At 41.9% G+C, this 19,616-nt stretch overlaps 1 protein-coding gene and 1 long non-coding RNA gene across 2 annotated transcripts in view; one reads left to right on the top strand and one right to left on the bottom strand.

Moving 5' to 3' along the window:
• Nucleotides 1-480: 480 nt before the first annotated feature.
• LOC108717172 (lysophospholipid acyltransferase 2) overlaps nt 481-19,616 on the top strand; it is a 122,592-nt gene continuing 103,456 nt past the window's right edge. The window contains exon 1 of the mRNA XM_018264004.2: nt 481-1,190. Coding sequence (XP_018119493.1) covers nt 1,119-1,190 — 72 coding nt within the window. The 5' untranslated portion in view covers nt 481-1,118. The remainder of the gene's footprint in view (nt 1,191-19,616) is intronic.
• On the bottom strand, nt 1,185-7,642 carry LOC108717173. Its single transcript, XR_001935820.2, has 3 exons — nt 7,496-7,642; nt 3,598-3,685; nt 1,185-1,778 (listed from the first exon to the last, which is right to left on the bottom strand). It is a non-coding gene; the product is annotated as an uncharacterized LOC108717173 (long non-coding RNA).

The following is a 19,616-nucleotide window of genomic DNA, read 5'->3' as shown; positions in this document are numbered from 1 at the left end:
AGATCCCTTATCCAGAAAACCCCAGGTCCTGAGCATTCTGGATAACAAATCTCATGTCTGTACATCTAATGCCGCAGGAGAGTACGGCTCTACATTATGCAGTTGAAATGTTTAACCCTTGGCAAAGTAATTTAGCGAGGTTCCGCAATACTGATTCCCATTTGCTGCCACATAAAGGTATATTCAGGCACTTTATAGCCCACGAGGCTGCCAAACCTCCCCCCACGTGTTCCACCACCATTATAGTCATGTGACATCAAAATTTCTGCTGACCCAATCTTTTCAGATTCTGATGAAGGTGCAAATATTGAAATCGGAAATCTCTTTATTGGATCTTTTAAGCGTCAACAAATATTTAATACCACTTTTGTTTTTTAACAAACCAAGCCATTTTAAAGAGATAATTCCTTTAATTCAGCTATTTCCAAATTGATAAAGCTGCTTTAAAAAAATGATTCACCTTTAAAACCATAAGTGTTAAAAACAAAATCAATGATGGGTAAGTATCCTTCAGCAGCAGCTTTATTTGTCCTTATTTCCTAGGCACCCAGGGGTGGCAGTGCAAGACAGAGCCGCTAGCGTAGCTGTGATTTTGAGAATGCCAGTAATAATATTGTGCTTCCTAGGCTTCCATAGTTGTGTTTTTGCAGCTCTGCCTGCCCAGCGCTCCCTCCCACTCTGGGTGTCATTCTGCATTCAGCACACTGAGCAGTGAGAGGCGGTGGAGAAGGCAGTGGCTTTGTGATTTCAGTGCTTGGAGAGACTGCTGTATCCTTGTAAGGGACTCATTGCTTTTCTGCGCTCAATCATGGGATTTACAAAGTGCCAGCCCTGTATATTTTTCCAATCTTTGCCTTTTTAGCTTTTGCATCACAAATTATTTTTCATAAAACATTTTTTAATTATTATTTTTCAGGGGTGCATCTGACTCCCTGTAGTTCGAGGCTGTGTTAGTGAGTGCACTGGGGCTGGCCGATCGCTTTGTGGGGTTATTTTTGTTCATCTCCGGATGGTTGAAGTGAAGGTCCATTCCCTCTTCGGGGAGTCTCGGAATTTGGAGCAGAGCGGAAGCATCTAGAGCATAATCTTCATCTTTTTTCATCATCACAAAGATTGCCATGGCTACCAGTACCACTGGCTCCACGCTGCTCCTACCCCTCAGCAGAGCGGTACAGCTGCCCATAGATCAGGTAAAAAGCTTTTGGGATTGGGGAATAGTAGGCGGAGGTGGGCAATTGATATGCACATGCTTACAGGGGCTATTCCCAACTGTGGAGATTATGTTATGGGTTCCCAGACATGGTGCCTCTTTGCAGAGACGTGCTACACTCTTTCCATCCCACAGGTGACTACAGGAATTCAATAGGACACGTAAAGAATTTGTATATAATTGCTCCAGAGGTTAGATGCTTAATTCCTGTCCATGTCAGAAGTTTTCTCATGGTAAAGTTACTCCATCAAAAGTCAACACCACATCTCCATTTTTAGAATTCTGTTATAACACTATGGAAAATCCGACTTTGTTTACATTGAAAGTACATTGCATAGTGTTGTAGAATTTAATAATTTAAGTTGTGTGTCTAATAGTTGGCCTAACTAAGTTACTTTGAGTAGCAGTCTTCTGTTGCGGTCTACTGATTACCAGGCCAAGATCTGCTATTAGCAGTTAATAAGAGGTGTACAAAAGCCTACACAACAAAAAATGTATTTAGGAGGCAATCCGACTGAAGACTGTTCAGGGTCCTTCAGATTTTGGGGTCCCCTCTGAGCAGCTAATCCTAGCAAGGAAAAGTTTTTAGTAACGCACCAGAAATACATCTCTTGACTTTGCATTGAGAAACCATAATAATAAAAAAATGCCTGTAGTCTCTGGCAATGGTCATTAAATTCCATGAGAAACACCTGGAAAGGGACAGTGACTTTGGTACTGTATAACAAGTTCACGGGAAGGGGCTGTGGCTGTGGGATAGCAGGTATAATAGGGAGAGATGGTGCCTATAGTAACAGTGGGATAATAGTCTCTGGGAGGGAGTGTGACTGTGGGATAGCAGGTATAGTAGGGAGAAATGGTGCCTATAGTATAAGTGGGATAATAGTCTCTGGGAAGGGAGTGTGACTGTGGGATAGCAGGTATAGTAGGGAGAAATGGTGCCTATAGTATAAGTGGGATAATAATCTCTGGGAAGGGAGTGTGACTGTGGGATAGCAGGTATAGTAGGGAGAGATGGTGCCTATAGTAACAGTGGGATAATAGTCTCTGGGAAGGGAGTGTGACTGTGGGATAGCAGGTATAGTAGGGAGAGATGATGCCTATAGTAACAGTGGGATAATAGTCTCTGGGAAGGGAGTGTGGCTGTGGTATAGCAGGTAGAGTAGGGAGAGATGGTGCCTATAGTAACAGTGGATAATAGTCTCTGGGAAGGGAGTGTGACTGTGGGATAGCAGGTATAGTAGGGAGAGATGGTGCCTATAGTAACAGTGGGATAATAGTCTCTGGGAAGGGAGTATGACTGTGGGATAGCAGGTATAGTAGGGAGAGATGGTGTCTATAGTAACACTGGGATAATAGTCTCTGGGAAGGGAGTGTGACTGTGGGATAGCAGGTATAGTAGGGAGAGATGGTGCCTATAGTAACAGTGGGATAATAGTCTCTGGGAAGGGAGTGTGGCTGTGGTATAGCAGGTAGAGTAGGGAGAGATGGTGCCTATAATAACAGTGGATAATAGTCTCTGGGAAGGGAGTGTGACTGTGGGATAGCAGGTATAGTAGGGAGAGATGATGCCTATAGTAACAGTGGGATAATAGTCTCTGGGAAGGGAGTGTGGCTGTGGTATAGCAGGTAGAGTAGGGAGAGATGGTGCCTATAGTAACAGTGGATAATAGTCTCTGGGAAGGGAGTGTGACTGTGGGATAGCAGGTATAGTAGGGAGAGATGGTGCTTATAGTAACAGTGGGATAATAGTCTCTGGGAAGGGAGTGTGACTGTGGGATAGCAGGTATAGTAGGGAGAGATGGTGCCTATAGTAACAGTGGATAATAGTCTCTGGGAAGGGAGTGTGACTGTGGGATAGCAGGTATGGTAGGGAGAGATGGTGCTTATAGTAACAGTGGGATAATAGTCTCTGGGAAGGGAGTGTGACTGTGGGATAGCAGGTATAGTAGGGAGAGATGGTGTCTATAGTAACAGTGGATAATAGTCTCTGGGAAGGGAGTGTGACTGTGGGATAGCAGGTATAGTAGGGAGAGATGGTGCCTATAGTAACAGAGAGATAATATTCTCGAGGAATGGACTGTGGCATTGTATAGTAGGTATAGAAGAATGTTATATTCACATATGCAAAACAGAGATCTGAGAATATTCAAATATTACTTTTGGATTAAAAGTTAAATATGTCAGATATGATTATCTCATTGCGATTGGGACACATTTTGTTTAAGGACAAAGTGCTTAAGTCAAGTGTCAGTAAAGTCGTTGTTGCACCTGTCAAGAGGGTGCTCTTTACATCACGCTGAAAATGGTCAGTGTGGGAGAGGAAAGAAAGAGGCCGAGCAGACCATTACCACATTTTTAATGCTTTTTCTGCTGTCTCGCATCACCTTTTCTTTTCTCCTATCCCCTTGTATGAGCAGGAGGGTCCTCTGATGCCTGGACCCATTGGGCCTTTCCAGGTGAGCTAGTCCACTGCTGAAAATAGTAATAAAAATAAAATATTTAATGGTCAAATATAGAGGCCTTCAAATGTGAATGTAATAATAGGTAAAGTATTGCCCTAGGTCTAGTAACCCATAACAACCAACCAGGAGGAAGCATTTACTAGTATACAGTTTGTAATCACACATCATTTTACTTGGTATGGATTACTATACCTCGAGCAAACTTCTGGGCACAATGATATTTGTTACTGTATACTGTATCTTTAGGCAGCCGCACTCTGTTTCGGATTTATATTTTCTTATGGGTGCTGAATCAAACCTTTTACATAAATCTTCACATAGACCCGCACTCCAATATTCAGTAAATCATATTTCTTTTATTGCATAAGTCTTGTGTGTCCAACATTTCGGCCTGCCTTCATAAAGGCCCTAAGGTGGGCCGAAACGTTGGACACACAAGATGTATGCAATAAAAGAAATTTGATTCACTGAATATTGGAGTGCAGTGGAAGATTTATATGTCCTGAAATATTATATATTATGTATTTTTGTATGCTGCTTTTAATATTTTCAATACAAATGGACTTTTGCATATTCAAGGAGTCCTGGCGACTTTTACTTTGTATGTAACACCGTGCACCCAGAAAAAAAAAATATAAATATACAATCATACAAAAAAGTTTGGGAACCCCTCTCAGTCTGCATAATAATTCACTCCACTTTCAACAAAAAAGACAAGTGGTATATCTTTCTTTTCTATCTATTTCCCAGGAACATCTGAGTACTGGGGTGTTTTCTGAACAAAGACTTTTAGTGAAGCAGTATTTAGTTGTATGAGATTAAATCAAACGGGAAAAACTGGCTGTGCAAAAATTTGGGTAATTTTGCTAATTTGAATGCACGTTACTGCTCAATACTGATTATTGGCAACACCAAATTGGTTGGATTAGTTTCTTAAGGGCTCTTACACACGGCCGTTCCGACCTGCGCTCCCCTGCGTTCCGTTTTTTGGCGTTCAGCCGCAGGGGAGCGCAGGAATAGACGCAAGTCATTATTTGAAATGGGCCTGTACTCACTCAGGCGCGTGTAGGCGCCGAACGCAGGTTCAGACGCAACATGCTGCATTTTTCCTGCGTTCGGCGCCTACACGCGCCTTAGTGAGTACAGGCCCATTTCAAATAATGACTTGCGTCTATTCCTGCGCTCCCCTGCGGCTGAACGCCAAAAAACGGAACGCAGGGGAGCGCAGGTCAGAACGGCCGTGTGTAAGAGCCCTAAGCCTTGAAATTCATAGGCAGGTGTGTCCAATCATGAGAAAAGGTATTTAAGGTGGCCAATTGCAAGTTGTGCTTCTGTTTGACTCTCCTCTGAAGAGTGACAGCATGGGATCCTCAAAGCAATTCTCAAAAGATCTGAAAACAAAGATTATTCAGTATCATGGTTTAGAGGAAGGCTACAAAAAGCTATCTCAGAGGTTTAAACTGTCAGTTTCAACTGTAAGGAATGTAATCAGGAAATGGAAGGCCACAGGCACATTTGCTGTAAAACCCAGGTCTGGTAGGCCAAGAAAAATACAGAAGCGGCATATGTGGAGGATTGTGAGAATGGTTACAGACAACCCAAAGATCACCTCCAAAGACCTGCAAGAACATCTTGCTGCAGATGGTGTATCTGTACATCGTTCTACAATTCATAGTAATTTGCACAAATAACATATGTATGGCAGGGTGATAAGAAAGCCCTTTCTGCACTCACGCCACAAACAGAGTCACTTGTTGTATGTAAAAGCTCATTTAGACAAGCCACTGTCATTTTGGAACAAAGTGCTTTGGACTGATGAGACAAAAATTTTGTTATTTTGTCATAACAAAAAGTGCTTTGCATGGCGGAAGAAGAAAACTGCATTCCAAGAAAAACACCTACTACCTACTCAGAGCCGGATTTACATAGCGGGCGCCCCTAGGCCCCCTGGCGTTCGTCGCCCCTGTCCCATTCCCTTTATTCGTGCAAATCTTCATGGAGATTGTATCTCCTGTGCATCCCCAGTGTTTTTGAACCAATGTGGGTGTGGTTGAGCAGCATGCCGCCCCCCTAAAATCCTGCCGCCCTAGGCCCGGGCCTAGGTGGCCTTTCCACAAATCCGGGCCTGTACCTACTGTCAAATATGGTGGAGGTTCCATCATGCTGTGGGGCTGTGTGGCTAGTTCAGGGACTGGGACCCTTGTTAAAGTCGAGGGTCGGATATCAACAAATTCAGGATAACGTTCAAGTATCAGTCACAAAGTTACTTAGGGTTTGGATATTCCAACAAGACAATGACCCTAAACACACTTGGAAATCTACAAGAGCATTTATGCAGAGGGAGAAGTACAATATTCTGGAATGGCCGTCACAGTCCCCCGACTTAAATATCATGGAAAATCTATGGGATGATTTGAAGCAGGCTGTCCATGCTCGGCAGCCATAAAATTTAACTCAACTAGAGAGATTTTGTATGGACAAATTGTCAAAAATACCCACATCCAGAATCCAGACATTTATCAAAGGCTATAGGAGGCGTCTAGAGGCTGTTACATTTGCAAAAGAAGCCTCTACTAAGTATGTATGTAATGTAAACGGGATATAAATGATATAAATGATATTTTCATGCAGACTGCACTGATTTCTGTACCACCATGCATTGCATCATGCTAATAATTAACCTGACATTGGGATGCTGGGAATCCAACAATATCATACTAAAAGTAAACTCTAAGATGATCCTCCATTTGAATGCACAGAGACGTGCCCATATATTGCTGCTATGACGTGAGCATTCCATCCTGGGCTGGTGACCTTGGCAACAGTTCAGTTTTATAACTCCAGGCAGTTTCCTCCTCGGCTGTGACTTATGTTAATAGGAGTTGGCTGCATTGTTGACAAGGGCAATGTTCCAACATGATTCCCATTCCTCCAGGAATCTCTTCAGTGGCGTAACTAGATAGTACTGGACCCCACTGCAAATCATTTTAAGGCCCCCAAAATGTCTAGAGGCCTGTTTTACCCCTGAATCTGTTGCATTCTTCTTTGCAGCCCCCTGCCTTGCACATGGTAATCTCCCAATCCTGCTCGGCCCCCGGCTAACAAATACAGGCCTCTGCTCTGACCCCATGTGTATCATACGGTTAACTCAGGGAAAAAGAATTATAATAATAATACCATGTAAAAGAGGCAAAGTTAATCTCGAAAATCTACTTCCATCACTTAATGCAGCAATGCAATCTAATGTTGTGAATTTATCTGAAAGCACAGAATTATCTGCTTAAAGCAGCCAGAAGCCACCAGGATTATTAAGCATGAAAAAAAACACAATCCCCTGACTTGCCTGCCTCTTGTTTCAGCCTACAACTCCCAGAATCCACAGAGAGCTATTTGTTGCTCTTTGTGATAACCACACAAATGAGAGAGCAGCTGAAGCTTTTTGAGCAGAGAAGCCTCCATTCCACTGTGGTTCCAGTCCAGCAGCTCCCAGATCTTTTATATTTGAAGAACAGTTGAAGAATAAAGGTGAAATCTTTGCTTGATATCGCCACCTATGTGAGAAGCTATATCTGGCTGATCTGATTATTTAGCCCTCAGCCAATGATTGTATTATAACGGAGGCCAATGAAGGCTGTCGGCATCAGTGTGCCAATGTGGTCCTTGTCCCAAAGGGATTTTTCAATTTTATGTCAGAAAAGTAGTTAGGGAGGATCCATACAGAGGGAGAGAGTTTAAAAGTGCCTGTGTATGGCGTCTGCATCCGACAGTCATGTTGCGTCGGACAAACGTTACAACACCATCTGACTTTTGTATCACTTACCTTGTTTCACGTCGTATCCGACTTGACGCTCGCGTTTTGTCTCCCAGCGTCGGATCCGACAAAAGCGCACAGAAATCGTCCGTGTAGTTCAACCCTTAGGACTCTTAGGACATTTCTTAAGACACACAAACAGAGTTGGCCCCTCCACTCTCATTTAAATACCCAAGTGCAATCACCTGATGTCAGTATGTGAAAAATAAATACTGCATAGTGTCTTGAGAAAGGTCTCATAAAGAGGTGAAAACACTGACAAATACATTTAGATTTTTTTTTTTTCACTTAAGTCCCAGTGTGCATTGATATACTATAATGTGTTACATGCATTAGTAGATAGCACCTGGGCATTTGCCTACCATTTTTGTGTGCAACACTCTCTGGAGTGTATATTTATATATATATATATATATATATATATATATATATATATATATATATATATATATATATATATATATATATATATATATATATATATATAGTGAATAAAGTACCCCCTCTTGTAAAATATAAGGATATTATAAGCTACCGAGGAGTTTCATGACCATATAAAAACACGAGGCCGAAGGCCGAGTGTTTTTATACAGGTCATGGAACTCCGAGGTAACTTATAATATCCTCATATTTTACAACTGGGGGTACTTTATTTATTATAATACACAAATTTCAGTGAGTCATGTGACGGAAATGACATCAGAACTCACCGTTTATAACTGATGACATCAGAACTCACCGTTTATAAGGATATAATTTACAAGATATTCATGGCTTTTGTGTATTATATATATATATATATATATATATATACTGTATATATATATAGGAATACCTGGCTTTGTAAACTCTTTAAGCAGCCTGCTAGGAATCCTTATTGAGCCAAGAGATACCATCATAGACAGGAGCCAGCCAGACACTAAATACCCGATTTGCCTTTGTGCAAGCAGATACTGTATACTCAGGCCTGTCTGACCACTCATTGCCTATCTCTATAGAAGGAAAACGATACATCACAGGGACAATGTGCAGCTACAGAAGCCTTTAAATTACAGCCTAATGAGTACTGTCTGCGGACTGTGTCCATCTACTCTTATATGGAAACATGGAGCAGGAAGCTGCTTCTCATGTATTTTCCTTTTTGCTTATTTATTGGTGGTTGCTGGCCCTATAGTGACAGAACCGGCTAAAATACCAACCAAATATTATATAACAAAGTAAAAAACGCTGATGTTTTTATTTTATGCATATAGTACCAGAACTGCTCTAAATCAGTGGCACACTGCTACACCCCAGCCTTTGTCTGTTGGTGGGGTTCTGGGAGTTGGGATACAAGTTGTACATCCCTGGATTACATTCCCAAATAGGTCTTGGCTCGGGCAGTTCTCTTTTAAAGGAGTTGTCTATTGGCATAACTAAATGCTGTTGGGCCCCACAACAAATTAAGGGCCCCAACATATCCAGAGGTGGTCTGGTATTACCAATATATGTTGAAATTGCTCTTAATTTGGGTTTCCTAGAGCCCCCTAAACCTCCTGGGGCCCCCAGCAGCTACAGGTTCTGCTTCCTCTGTAGTTAGGCCCCTGGAGTGGCCAGTAGCCACCTACAGAAGTAACCAGATGGGCATGGGATGTTTAAGTTAGTGGCATATGTTATATTTTTACACCGGCAGGAAAATACTTTGGGGCCCTTTTATTAAACCTCAAAATTTTCTGGTTGAGTTTTTAAAGGGGAATTTTTAGAGGAAAAAAAACCTTGAATCTTTTAGTACAGTTTATTATTTGCTAAAACTGCTAAAAATATGAAAAAATACTGTCAAGGTCATGTAGAATTCAGTGGCAGATTTTCCCTGAAAATCTTTCTTGGCACCGTGGTTTTCATCGTGGTTAAAGTTTCAGAGCCTCAATCATACGATTCGATTGTCATGAGGAATTTGTCACAACATTTTTTCACACTGACTTTTTCAAAAAGAATTATTGATAAATGAGTTATATTCATGGATGGGAGTTAGGTTGACTTTATTTTTATAAAAAAACTGAGATAAACTTGAGTTTTAGTAAATAGCCCTCTTTATGTCGATTCAAACGGTCCATGCAGGCTGCCATTGACTTTGATAGCAATCTCTTGTGACATCTATTCTGAAATCTGCCAACATATGCAATGAGTGGTGGTTGCTGTTAAAGTCAGTAATTGCCTGCACAGGTGGCTCAAAGGGGGTATTGGCCTTTTGTCCACTGGTATTTCTCTTCCAGATGAAAAAACACCAAGTATGATGTTAAGATAGCCATATTCGGCCCGAAGACGGGAAGTCGCAGCAGGAAGAAGAAGCACAGTGTAGAGTCCTGCAGCGGGTAGGGTACCCGTGGCTACCCATAAAAAAAAGCGGGTACCGTGCGGGATGAGGGTAGGATTTTTGGGTGCGAGTATATAGATACGTGTCTGTGGTTTTGGATTTCATCTAAATTTCTTATCTTATGTTATATTGTCTATATTTTACAAAACTTTTTTATGTCCATGCCCACTTTTGATGATGTCACGTCCGGTTTTCAGCAACAGCACTTCCTGTTTAATGGTGGTTGGCGGGTTGCGGATCGGGTTGCAGATAAGGCAGTTGCGGGTCGGGTAGCAGATCAAAGTGGGTAAATATGTGTTTGCGGTTTGGGTCGCGGACTTCAGGTTCGGGTTGGGTCTGGGTCTCATAAATTGGTTCCACGCAGGACTGTAGCGCAGGGTGTGGATCTGGGCCGGAAATTGTACAATCCGTTGTTTTGTAAGATGTTATATTTGTGTCTATGGTCAAACTTGAGCTGAAGTTTGGCTCTTTGTACTGCTGGAAAGATGAATATAGTTCATGGAGCTTATGAATAGGGTTGTAACATTGGGCGCCCGGATTACCGCTACAAATCCCCCCCTCCATTGAATGATTGTTCAACCCAAAAGGGGTTACTGCATTTACCTAGTTATTTTTAAATGAACAGGGGCCCATTCTGCAGGGTCTGCTTCCTCTATAGCAGGGATCCCCAACCTTTTGAACCCGTGAGCAAAATTCAGAAGTAAAAGGAGTTGGGGAGCAACACTAGCATGAAAAATGTTCTTAGGCTGCCAAATAAGGGCTGTGATTGGCCATTTGGTAGCCCCTATGTGGATTGTCAACCTACATTGAGGCTCTGTTTGGCAGTGCACCTGGTATTTATGCAACCAAAACTTCTCCTCCAGGTCACCAAGCCTGGAATTCAAAAAAAAGAACCTGCTTTAAGGCCACTGGGAGCAACATCCAAGGGGTTGGAGAGCAACATGTTGCTCACGAGCTACTGGTTAGGGACCACTGCTCTATAGCTTTAAGAAAATCTCCTCTCGCTGGTGAGCAAAAGGGATGGAGCACGGGAGGGAGCACAAATGGGAGGGAGCTTGGGCGGCTGGCCAGTCGGTGGCTGGGAGTATGGTTTGGTTCTAGTTTAAAGTTGCACCGGGCCCCTCTGAAGATTTCTTTGCAGGCGCCCAGCCCAGTATAGGTATCATTTGGATACCTGAGATGACATTGTGACAATATATATATATATATATATATATATACATACAATATAAAATGTCACTTGATTTCTGCATCCCTATGTTCAGATTGGGGTGTGGGATGGCTGATATATCAAATGCACCTTTTATAGAGTTAGTAAAGAGGGCAGAGTATTGCAATAATGAATCGCCAATAATAACTATTGATAATTAGTACAACTGCTGGGAATTGTAGTTGATTAGTTTTTCCTAATGTACAACACACAAGGCCAAATCATTTCATTTTTCAAAGCAAGCAATGTTTCCCTTTTTATCTCTGACCGTTAAAACCTGCTGCGTCCTAGGAGAGCTAATTGGTTTTAGCATTCTTTGTCGCAGTAATTTATATTCATTCCGAATGCCAAATTTCATTCCCATTGACATCATAAAACACATTTTTCATTCCCCGAAGCAGATCACCCCCCCCTGTCTGTGCCCCTACAGCTCTTGTAGAACTTCCATCAAATACAAGCAATCAATTTGGAGGCCAACCTGTTGCAATGGATGAAAGCAGTAGTTCTGCAGGATCACATCTGCATCTACCCTACCAATCATCAGAAGTGATCCCACCCTGCAGCCCTCCATTTCCTAACAAATTCTGACAACATAGGGACACCACTGTGTTATGTAGAGGTAAATCCAATGATCTCCCCCTGTATAAAGCAGGTTGAGTGCACAGATTGCTAATTATTGTTACAGCAAGGCCTTTGCCTGTGAGCATTACCAATACAATCTCCTATGTACGCCCTGTATTGATTTCCAGCAGTTTATTCAATTTGATGAAAAACCTTGTCTCGGCACTAGAGATGAACAGATACGCATTTATGTTTCAAATGGAATGTGCAGCTGTTTTTGTGAATCCTGTTGTATTACAGTGGGTTTAGATACCCAGGCAAGCTTGTAATCAATATGTAGGCACAAGCTATGCAGGGTTAATCAGCATGCATATACCTGGTATCCAGAAGCAAACTGATAACATAGTCAACATGTAGTATAGTCAACCTTCCACTACTGGGCATGACAACCTCTTCCACCTAACTGCCACCTAAGACTGCCAACCATATCTAACTGCTTCCTTATTTTGGGTTCTTTATCTGGTAGGAGATGAGGAAAAACTTTTTGTGCTCTTCTGTCCTCCTTGTGGTCTGGCCCACATACCCTACCCCTCTTGGTACTTGGTTGATAGATTCAAGACTGAATATTAAGGGTAGAACTCAAAGGGCGATTTTACCATCTGTTCTGATGCGCTGTGATGAATCGCAGGCGTCAGGTTGGATGCGCCGAATCTATGGTAAGTAATAGGAATGTTGAACGTTGTCGCTGCATGCATCCGATACGACACGACTGTTGGATGCGACGCTGCATGCTGCGTGCCGGACAACGTCCGACATTCCTATTACTTACCTAAAGGCTGCCATCTCTCCCCGATATGCCCACATTGAGGTAGGCGATATCGGGCTGATCCAATCATGGGCCCTAGGGCCCAATGATCGGATCACAATGCAGGGATTACGGGTGGTTGGATTGCGGGACCGCAGCAACGAACAGATGCAGCCGCGATCCCTGTCTGTAGGCAGCTTTCATTGGCCCATGTAAGGGGGCCTTTAGATTCGTTGCATCCGGCATGGCGCCTGCGATTCATCTCAGCACGTTGGAATGGACAGTATCGCAGTTAAAATCGCTTGAGGCGTTCTACCCTTAAAGTCTATCTATATATGGGGCACCTACAATGCTTTACATACCAGTTTGGTTTCATAATAACAATCTGATTTTTTTGCCCCCCTAGTAAGTAGGTATGCTACTGTCAATGCCCCAAGAAGAAGCTGACTTTCTTTTGGATTTCAGTTGCAATTTAATACATAAATATGGTGAAAGTTTAGTTTTTTGTGTTTTTTTACTTTATTTACTAAAGTATTTTTTAGTTTTTCCTCTTTTTAGTTTACTTTTTTTCCACAATGTTCTATTCCATGGGAATAGCATTATAGCCTATAGCCAAAATTAGTGCGTATTTAGCAAAATTGTGCTGATGGAGGAACTGTTGGCGAAAATATTTCTAATGGCTGCCTATGGGAAAATGTTTGCATTTTTGCTCATGTGTTTTCTGAAACCAACCAGCCAGGAAAAAAGGTGGAGATTCTTTTTACAATTTTAAGTAAATCTGCAGCATAGCATGATATTGGTCCAACTGCCATTTGGAGAAAGGAAAGTTTTTTTCACCCTTTTTATGCAAATTGAAGATATTCTTTCACATTATATGGATGAGATTGCCATAGGATGAAGTGCTGACCTTGATGAATTTGTTTCTGTTTTTTAACCTCGACCTTTTTAGTACAGTTTCCAGCTGCAATGGTTTTATTGGTCAATAAAGATTAAATGCTGAGCTTTCCGGTTGATCTTTGGCTGTGCTTTCACTAAGCCGGGGAATGGAGGAATCTGGCAGCACCCTGTAATCTGGTAGGATTTACCCAGTGGAATTTGTGATGTGACTGTACAGTAGCAGAGCGAGCCAAGAATTGGGGACAGCTGCAAAGTCCTTGAGATCCGATATCCCGGTCTCATTCACAGGATTTGACCTGCTATTTATATGTTTGTGATATTATAATTTATGGAATGCGTCTGGCTATTACACAGCACATTTCTGTGGCTGGATTTTGACTGGCAGATGTTATATACAGTAAAATATTATTCACACATGAGAACATAGTTATCAGAAGGCTTACATGGGCATTATCGGGCCCATTTGTTTGTAATAAGTCAGTGCTTGGATGGTCTCATATCAATTGGCCTTCAAGCTGACTCTCTCATTGGCTGTTTGGGCCTGCCATGTAGAATGGAAGCCTACCTAGCAAGGGAAATCTTAACTGCCAAGGCACTGGGTGACTTGGCCTCTGAAAACAGAAGCTAATGGTTTTCCACGCCTCTTGAATTTGCACAACTAAACATAGGGCAAGAGGTGCAGCTGCACCAGGGTTTGTCACTGATAGGGCATGACAGAGAATTCAAGATAATTTGGCGGCACTGCAACAGCATTCCCATTGTGGTCTTTAGAGATGTGCTGCAAAGTAGAATAAGTGAATGGTGGGGGTGGGCAGTTGTAAAATTAGTATTTGGACCCAGGGCTGTAAGGCTTTATTTATGTTACTGATATAAAACTATATATAACTATTCTGGCATATGTATTCCAATGTAGGGAAGCACAATTCAGCAGGAATAGTGCAGTGTGTAGAGGTCTCTTAAAGAACCATAAGGCATTTTGTAATGAATACTGTTAGCTATCTTAAACTTATACTATTAGCTATTCTAAACTTATACTGTTAGCTACCTATCTTGCACGAACCAAACATGAAGACGTTTAGTATCCCTGATTGCCCTGTTTAGTTTAAGAAAGTACAGGGGCTCCCACCTCTTTTAGGCCCCAATCACAACCCTGCTCCAGGTCCCCCCAACCCTCCTCTGGGCCAACTGCGCTACCGCAACTCCCCTCCTGGCAACTCGCACTGCTGCTCGTATCTGTTCTCTCGGTTGGGTATGGGAGGGGGAATATCAGGAGGCAGCGCAGGCAGTGGTGCAGGCAGTGCATGAGTGCGGGTCTGCGGGGCCCACAAGGGCTGGGGTTCACCGGGTTTTTACCCGGTGTCCCGCCAGCCCAGTCCGACCCTGCCGATAGGAAGCTCTGAACCAATTGCCCTGTTTATATGGGAAGGGGGTGGTTTGTTCAGTGAACTTTACCAAACTTTCAAGTTAGAGCTTTATAATGGAAAAAAATAGGAAAATATGGATTTTAAAAAGAAAAATCCTACTTAATGTGGCCATTTTTAGCCGAGGTGTTTTAGGTGTATACAGTACTGTCCCCTTAAAATCAGGCTTTGCCGTGTCCATAGATGGGAGTGAAGCTGTTTGGCCTTAGTTAGCTCATGCTCTGATAAGTGCACATACACAGTACTTTGTTGATCTACTGCTGCTAATGACTGTAATGCTATGGGTTACTAGTGCTAATAGGAGCCATAATCTGCTCTGATAACCACACCCCAGTGCACTGAAAAGGAACAAAAAGGTTACTCGAATCACACATTTTAATATCTCTCAGGCCCTAAAGTACATATGAAGCCAGATACAACAACCAGAATCATAATTACTGTACTTAATTAAATTACTTTAAATAATGGTTCCCCAAATTGTCCCAGTTGGGCCACTATCAATAGGACGATTTTGATCCATTATGGTAGATTCTGGTCTCTTTTAATTTACAAACTTTGGGAGGTGTTTATGATGAGAAAGCAAATCAGTTTCTGCAACCCAGGCCGCTCTGCAAGTAATAAGAAAAATTAATGTAGCTCTAACGTATCTGGTAAGCACAGTACATTACTAATTTATGCACAATTCAAATCAACCATGCACAATCTACTGTTGGCAAACAACAATTAAAGTATGATTTTGTATGAGGTGCAGGGTAACAACAGAGAAACTAACAGAAGATGGAAGAGGTGGTTAAGTTTTTCTTACAACCAAAGTATGTCCACCATGTCTGTTTAACTAGGACTGAATTTCCAATTTTAACAATATTATTTTGTTTTCATCTATTTTTATCATTTAAACTGGATTCAAGGATAGTTCATTTACTCTCAGGATTTCTAAAACGAATGCCTAGCCACTTACCATGAAGCCATGGCCATGGTCTTCCTGTAGTTCTGGTTGCTACTGTAGCTTCATTGCAATTATATGCTGTTTCTCCAGGTATCCTATAGATCAGCGGTACCTAACCTTTTTTACATGTGAGCCACATTCAGATGTAAAAAGAGATGGAAGGAACACAAGCATGAAAAAGGTTTCTGGAGGTGCCAAATAAGGGCTGTTTTTGTAGCCCCTATGTGGACTGGCAGACCACTGGAGGCTCTGTTTGGTAGTACAGCTGGGTTTTATGCAACTAAAATTTTCTTTCAAGGCCACTGGAAGCAACATCCAAGGAGTTGGGGATCAGCATGTTGTTCATGAGTCACTGGTTGGGGATCACTTCTTTAGATAATAATCAGGACTTTTTTAGTCTTTTCTGGCAGACCAGACACTCCTTCAACCCCCTGTTACCTGTTTTCCTGCTAATGGTGCATGCCAGGGCAAAGTGGGGAATAGCTAGTGTAGATGTGTCCTACAATAAATTGGGGAGTTCAGCTCAGCTTAAAGTGACATACTGTCTCTGACAACCTCCGGACTGGTAAGGCCCCATCTAGAATATGCCATACGGGTTTGGTCTCTATCACTCAAACAGGACATTATTGTATTAGAGAGGGTACAGAGAAGGGCAACTAAGCTGGTAAAAGGTATGGAAAATCTTAGCTATGAAGAAAGACTGGCCAAATTGGTGATGTTCACCCATTCCATTTAGAAAAAAAGAGGTTCCGCCTTAATATCTGGAAGGGTTTTTTTTACAGTGAGAGCTGTGAAGATGTGGAATTCTCTCCCTGAATCAGTTGTACAGGCTGATACATTAGATAGCTTTAAGAAGGGGTTGGATGGCTTTTTAGCAAGTGAGGGAATACAGGGTTATGGAAGCTAGCTCATAGTACAAGTTGATCCAGGGACTGGTCCGATTGCCATTTTGGAGTCAGGAAGGAATTTTTTCCCCCTTTGAGGCAAATTCGAGAGGCTTCAGATGGGGTTTTTTGCTTTCCTCTGGATCAACTGGCAGTTAGTCAGGTTAAAAAAGGTTGAACTTGATGGATGTGTATCTTTTTTTAACCTAAATTACTATGTTATTGTCTTAAGAGTGTAGGTGTTTTTTTTTGCAAGCATCTTCAGTAGGCAGCACCATTGGAGGTGAGAAGTGGAACATCTAGGCATTTCTGAAACCAAGGAGAATGTAAAAGAATGCAATAGAATGGTAAAGCAAACAAATGTCAGGACCAAGGACCTTGAGGTGGGAGATATCAGTCTGATCTGATCTTGGGCCCTAGGGCCCAATGATCGAATCACAACGAGAATGATCGAGGACTGCATTAATGAACCAATGCTTTTCTTGATCCAACAGGATTTTTAAACCTGCCAAATTGACATCTGGACGGCTTTTGTCTAGAAATCGTTCAGGGAAGCCTATTGGAGGGCCCCATACACTACCAACTTAATCTGTCGGCAGTTTATATCTATCTATATACCTGGGAGAACTGGCTGAGGTCTTAGCAGTCAGCAAGGAAGAAGAGGTCTGTTGATATTGACTTTAGTGTGCGTGTTTCTTTGAACACCAAAATAAAATTAAATGCTTCAGTATGAAGGGACTGTTTAATGCTGGCTACGATCACGCTCCCAAGAACCCCTCCAAATGTTTGAATCCAGGGCAACATTATAGAACTGATTGTTAGTGGATACAACTGGACTTTTCAGTTGCACATTGTCCTGGTGCTGCAGATTGGTTGGCTCTACTAGGAGTGTCTTGGTGCAGATCAGGGGTGATCCTGGCCCCTCCTCCGCCTGAGGCAGCCCCCCTCCCTCAGAAATTCTCTCTTAAAGTACCAGGAGCAGCATTTTTGCCGCCCCTGGTACCTAGTCTGAGGGGACAGCCTCAACTCGCCTCATTGGCGAAGCACCCCTGGTGCAGATCAATCCACAGGGTGGGGGATGCATGTGGAACACTGGGGTACCTGTTTTCAAGGCCATGGATGCAGTAGTAGGTGTGTGGTGTTTGTATAAAGGTGTATGGCATGGTTATTGATAGTTTGCTGGATATGAACAAGACAGAATCAATAAACTACTGAATGGCATTTCAGCCCAAATAGCTGTGCCCTAGGCAGGGGCCTCTACTGTTGACACTAGCTCTAGTGCGGAGGACCATGTTACACCGAATGTCTTGCAGCCATGATTAAATATTAAGGATTGTAAAACTAGTCCCTTTTATAGGGCCTTTGAACTTCTTGGTGACATTGAATACACTTATATTACAGCAGAATGTATTTTATTCCTTACATAATATCAGGCTCGAAGGGTGTCATAGTAAGTTCAAAATCTACAGAAATGTGATTAAGTGCAAATAATTTACATTCTGTTTGCAGAACACAATGACTGCTTGGGCGTACACCAACTCTGTCTCATTCCTTTGCTGGGTGTCTAATCAGCAAACCATAATGTCAAACCACTTTTGTACCAGTTCAGTCCGTTCAGTACCTAAGATCCTATTCTATAATAACCCCTTATGTACAATGCATATACACTAGTATATTATCTGTGCTCCTCTTCCCCTCTAAACATAGCACCTTCCCAGAGACGCTCCATTAGATCAGCAAGTGAATGTGTAATTGTGACCTAGCAGACAAATTAAGCTGTCCAATATAATAACAATACACAGCTGTCACTGAATAAAAAAAAAGGCACAGAGGTTTAATTTAATGCAGGCCCAATTATCCTAAGTCAGCGAAAAATCTATAACGATACATTGTACCGGCCAAATTATATATCATGAACAAGAATATGTATGATTGATTGTACACGCTAGAAAAAAATACTCTTTTTTTTGTTGTTGAGTATATTGATGGTGCTCTTTTGGGACTGAGAAAAGCTTTGTCCAAAAGTTATTTTTGGGAAGCTAAGAAAGCACTTCTCCATCCTCATCCTCATTCCTTAACAGATAATTATAATGAATGCCGTTAGGCTATGACTTTTGTGTATACTGTTATAATAATGATAGAAAGAATAAAGGAATTTTCCTATAGCCATGAATTATTTTCTTATGTGTCTCTGCTGAAAGTATGGACCACTCTACTTTTAGAAACTGCCCCAGTTCTCCCACATTGACTTCTTCAAACTGCAGATTTCAGATCTCTCCACTACTGTTCAATGGAATTTAATTGCAAGCCACAGCAGGACAGTCCAATGTTTTGTCTTTATTAATTACTAAGTGCTTATTAAAGTGTGCTTCAGGTCATTGTCCAACACCCATGATCTGTGATGGAAACCCACATTTTTGACACTGGGTTCAATATTGGATTCCCAAATGCTTTGGTAATCTCCTGATTTCATGATGCCATGAGCAGACTCAATGGAACCAGATCTAGGGGCAGAAAAGTGGCCCTTAAAACAAGCTCTTCCATGTTTTACTTACAGGGATGATGTTCTTATCTTTGAAGGCTTCATCCCCCCCATAAAGAGATGTTGTGTGTGAACATAAAGCTCTACTTTTATCTCATCTGTCCACAGGACATCTACCCCCATACATTTTGCCTTGTTTAGTTATGTTATGAAGAACTTCAGTTCTTTCTTATGTTTCTCTGTCAGCAGTGGGATCTTCTTGTGTCTCCTACAATAGAGCCCCTGTCAATTGTCTGGAGATGATTGAGGTTCTTTTAGAAGACTTCTACAGTCTTGTATTGTTGAAGGACTTCCGGTTTGACATAATTAGAATTAGCATGACTTTGTCACAAAACAATGAAGTTAAAAAAGTGTTTCCCCTCCCTACCCCTAATTTGCGTATGCAAATTAGAATTTGGATTTGGTTTGCTATTCAACCAAATATTTCGCGAGGATTTTGGGTTTTCGGCCGAATCCAAACTGGTGGATTTGGTGCATCCCTATACAATACAGAACCTCTGCTATCATTAAA

Source organism: Xenopus laevis, chromosome 5L (genome assembly GCF_017654675.1).
Source record: "Xenopus laevis strain J_2021 chromosome 5L, Xenopus_laevis_v10.1, whole genome shotgun sequence".
Lineage (NCBI taxonomy): Eukaryota > Metazoa > Chordata > Amphibia > Anura > Pipidae > Xenopus > Xenopus laevis.
The sequence above is the reverse complement of the archived record's forward strand: the minus strand, read 5'-3'. Positions and strand labels throughout refer to the sequence as shown.